Below are 4092 nucleotides of genomic sequence, written 5' to 3'. Positions count from 1 at the left end.
CGATTCATGTTGTTTGATGGCTCTGGACTGCCTTCACCAGTAAATTAAGCCGTCCTAAGCAAATCATAAGCCTCAGTTTCTGATGTGGGAACACTATCAGAAATATCAGACTTTCTTTCACCATGCATACTCCAACACGAATTCCTCATGTATTTCTTATTCATACCCTTGATCACAAGATGGTCCACTACTGTGTCTACAAGTTGATGGCAAACATTGCGGCAATCGATGCAGGGACAGAAAATTTCAGATGGATTCCCCAACCTCCTTGATGATGCAGTCACAAAATTTGTTGCTCCTTCCACATACTCTCGGCTAGCCCTATATGTTAAATCAGACCATACAGAGTTCATATCATTATAATCAGACCACAAAAGTATTTGTTATCAATCAATGAATGAAAATACAAAAGTTCATATCTCAAAGAAACTCATACCTTGGAAGCCACACCCATGCCTTGTCCATAACACAACAATAGGACCACAGCTCCACCACCGATTTTACAATTTATGATGATAAATTCAAAGTATAAGACACTCAACTAACTTTTAATCAAATCAACACATACTTGCAGTGAAACAAATGAGTTAGAAAATAACAGCTTACGGAGTAAAAACAATCGCCAACAACAGAACCTTGCAACTTTGAAGACTGTCTGCAAAAAGATATTGACATAATCACTACCTTAGAAAAAAACACAACTCAGATTAATCTTAGAAACAAAATCACACATACCTGTTACTTCTTCTGGTTCGAAACTGAACTGCAAAAACAGTCAAATATATACAGACATATTAGAAATCGATTATCAAAATCAAAACAATTAAATCAAATTAACAAATTGAAAATCGACTAACTAAACTTTGAGTTTAAATCTCAAATTCCCAAATTTCACCAATTCGACCAAACATATAGTTTAAATCTGAAAACTCAACCATTATTTTACCTTCAATGCTAAAATCGACCAAACAAATTCGATTTCCACCGACCCAGATGACGAAGACAGAGATTGATAGAGAGATCGAGACAAAGAGAGATTGATAGAGAGAGCGAGACAAAGAGAGATTGATAGAGAGATCGAGACAAAGAGGGATTGATAGAGAGATCGAGACAAAGAGAAATTGATAGAGAGATCGAGAGAAAGAGAGATTGATACAAAGAAAGGAACGACACTGTGTTGAAAATTTTTAGATCGAAACAGAGAATACAAATTAGGAGCAAGAAATCAAAGTGAAATGTCGATTGAGAAACAAGAGGAAAACGAGAGAGAAAGGGGTATTTTCTTAAGACAGAACCCTAATTTTTAATCGATTGGGTTTATTTTTTACCCAAATTTTCCTTTTCTTTGGCGGTCAACAATTTATTTCGCGGTCAACAAAATTTTTATTTCGCGGTTGACAATGTTATCGCGTTGAAATAATGGATATGCTATTGAATACACAGATAATTAGGCGGGATCAGAATTACTTTTTGCCGCGTAACAAAACATAGCGTTTGTTTTCAAGAAACGCTATCAATTAACAGGACAAACAATAACAATAGCATTGACATAGGAAACGCTATCTTCAAATGCTATTAATACACGTTTTTCCTGTAGTGTCTCTTTTGGTGCGTATATCCAAAGGATCTAAGTTTCGGTATCATGAAGTTCTTCCGCAAACTTCTGTGATATCCATCGATCAATTCTCTCATCTTTGAGTCGTGTGTCGTCTCTAGATCGAGATCATCTATCCATCCTCACGGCTTCGCAGCCACCTTTATCCCTTGCTCAACTTTAGAGTGCCGAGTCCTCGGGAGGATCGTGTCATAAAGTAGGTGTAGCTCATTATTGAATTTGATCAACAACAATTCTACAAAAATGTTCAAGGAAGGTAATTCTCCTGAGAATCCCTCTGACTCTTTTAAAAAGATAAGCGATGATTTTCCGGAAACGTTAGACATCGAGCTTGTAAAAACAGAAGCAACCGGCGAACCAGAAGAGTCACGCTCATTAGGGTGGGGGACCAGCATTCAGGTTCCAAATGTGTTAATCGAGAGATTATTAGCTCAAGTTCATGTCAAGGCTAAAGAGTTTATTAACAAGGTATTGTTCAACCTAGTAACCTGACTCCTTTCGTTGTTTGTTCAACGAAGCGTTTTGTTTCCTCCAGCTTATTACTCGGCATAACGAGCTCGAAGATGAGAAAAAAGAGATTAGAAAAAAGAGAATGGAACTAGAGAAGCGTCGCCTCGATATTGCTCGCGAGCTTCATCACCTCGATATTGCTCGCGAGCTTTATCGCCTCGAAGCCCATCCCTCTGATTGGATCGAGATAGGCCTACAGGAGTACGGAAACATGCCAAGTTGTATCCTGAGCATCGTTGACCTCGCAGGCTAAGGAGCAGAGCTATTCCGTAATCCAAGACCCTTCTAGATCTGGTTTTTGCTTTATCTAAAAATACTTCTTCATACATTGTTCGCAACGTACTTTTATATTTATGCTAAAAGATCGAGCTTATTAAAAACAAGACTCCATGATTGGAGTAATATTTTTATTTTTATAGCTGGACTCTTGTTGAGCGAGCTTTCTACGTACCCAAAATAGGTTCAAGCCAAATCATAGTTCGATATGTTTGTTTTAGCAATATAACTTTTTCAAGTTGATGATGTTCCAAGGCCTTTGAACGGGATTTCCGTCAAGGTCTTTTAAACGGTATACACCATTTCGGATTTTTTCTGTGATTTGATAAGGGCCTTCCCAGTTAATACCGAGTCTTCCAGCTCCTTCTTCTTTTGTGTTATCGAATACTCGTCTTAAAACAAAGTCTCCTACATTTAATAGTCTATTTTTCAACTTTGAATTATAGTATCGAGCGGTTAACTGTTGATAGTTTTGAAGTCGAATAAGGGATTGGTCTCGCCTTTCATCAATTGTATCGAGAACGTCTTCTAATAATTTAGAATTCAGTTCTTCGTTAAGTGGAGCTTCGCTCCGGCGTAAACCGGGAACATTCAGCTCAGCTGGGACTACTGCTTCCATCCCATATACTAATGAGAATGGAGTTTCTCCCATTGCTCGTCTCGGGGTTGTTCGATATGCCCACAACACATGTTGCAGCTCGTCGTACCAACCACCTTTTCGAGCATTCAAACGTTTCTTAGGATTGCTAAGAATGGTTTTATTGGAAGCTTAAGCTTGCCCATTTCCTTGAGGATACCTCGGCGTCGAATAGCTAAGTTTTATCCCCCAAGAGGAACAAAAATCTTCAAATTCATTTGAAATGAACTGTGGACCATTGTCCGTTACTATTTCGTAAGGAACTCCATGGCGACAAATAATGTGTTTCCACAAGAATGTCTTTACCACAGAATCTTGTATATTTACGTAAGCTTCAGCTTCGATCCATTTGGAAAGCTGCTTCGCATTGATCATCCCACCGAAATTTCTTGTTTCCTTTTAAAATTTGATAAAAGGGGAAACATTTATTGGTAGATTTTGAGATCAAAACGATTCAACGCAGCAATTCTGCCCGTCAATCGTTGGACCTCTTTAATGTTTTTTGGCGAAGGCATCGTGAGGAAAGTGTTAATCTGATTGGGATTTGCTTCTATTCCTCTTTCCGTGACTATGTATCCTAGGAATTCTCCGGAAGGAACACCAAAAGAACATTTAGCTGGATTTAGTTTCATTCCGAATTCATTCAGAATTTTGAAACATTGCTCAAGATGAGTGATGTGCTCGGATTTCTTAAGAGATTTCACGAGCATATCATCAATATAGACTTCCATCGTTTGGCCCAAATATTCTGCGAACATTTTGTTAACTAAACGCTGGTATGTTGCTCCGGCATTTTTTAGACCGAATGGCATAACTTTGTAACAGTAGATTCCTCTATCTGTTATGAAGGACGTTTTCTCTTTGTCTTCGGGATTCATCATGATCTGATTATATCCAGAAAATGCATCCATAAATGACAAGAGTTTGTTTCCGGCTGTTGATTCTACAAGCCGATCAATATGAGGGAGAGGGAAGCTGTCTTTCGGACATGCTTTGTTAATGTCAGTGAAATCGACACATACTCACCACTTTCCATTCTTCTTTTTGACTACCA

General features: G+C 38.3%; 1 protein-coding gene across 1 annotated transcript; it reads right to left on the bottom strand.

Annotated features, from left to right (window-relative positions):
* Positions 1–12: 12 nt before the first annotated feature.
* On the bottom strand, positions 13–655 carry LOC110225872. Its single transcript, XM_021016107.1, has 2 exons — positions 437–655; positions 13–321 (listed from the first exon to the last, which is right to left on the bottom strand). The coding sequence occupies exons 1-2, from the start codon at positions 463–465 to the stop codon at positions 45–47; spliced, it is 306 nt and encodes a 101-aa protein (XP_020871766.1). The 5' UTR covers positions 466–655; the 3' UTR covers positions 13–44.
* Positions 656–4092: the final 3437 nt, after the last annotated feature.

Source organism: Arabidopsis lyrata (genome assembly GCF_000004255.2).
Source record: "Arabidopsis lyrata subsp. lyrata unplaced genomic scaffold ARALYscaffold_8, whole genome shotgun sequence".
NCBI classification, from domain to species: Eukaryota; Viridiplantae; Streptophyta; class Magnoliopsida; order Brassicales; family Brassicaceae; genus Arabidopsis; species Arabidopsis lyrata.
The sequence above is the reverse complement of the archived record's forward strand: the minus strand, read 5'-3'. Positions and strand labels throughout refer to the sequence as shown.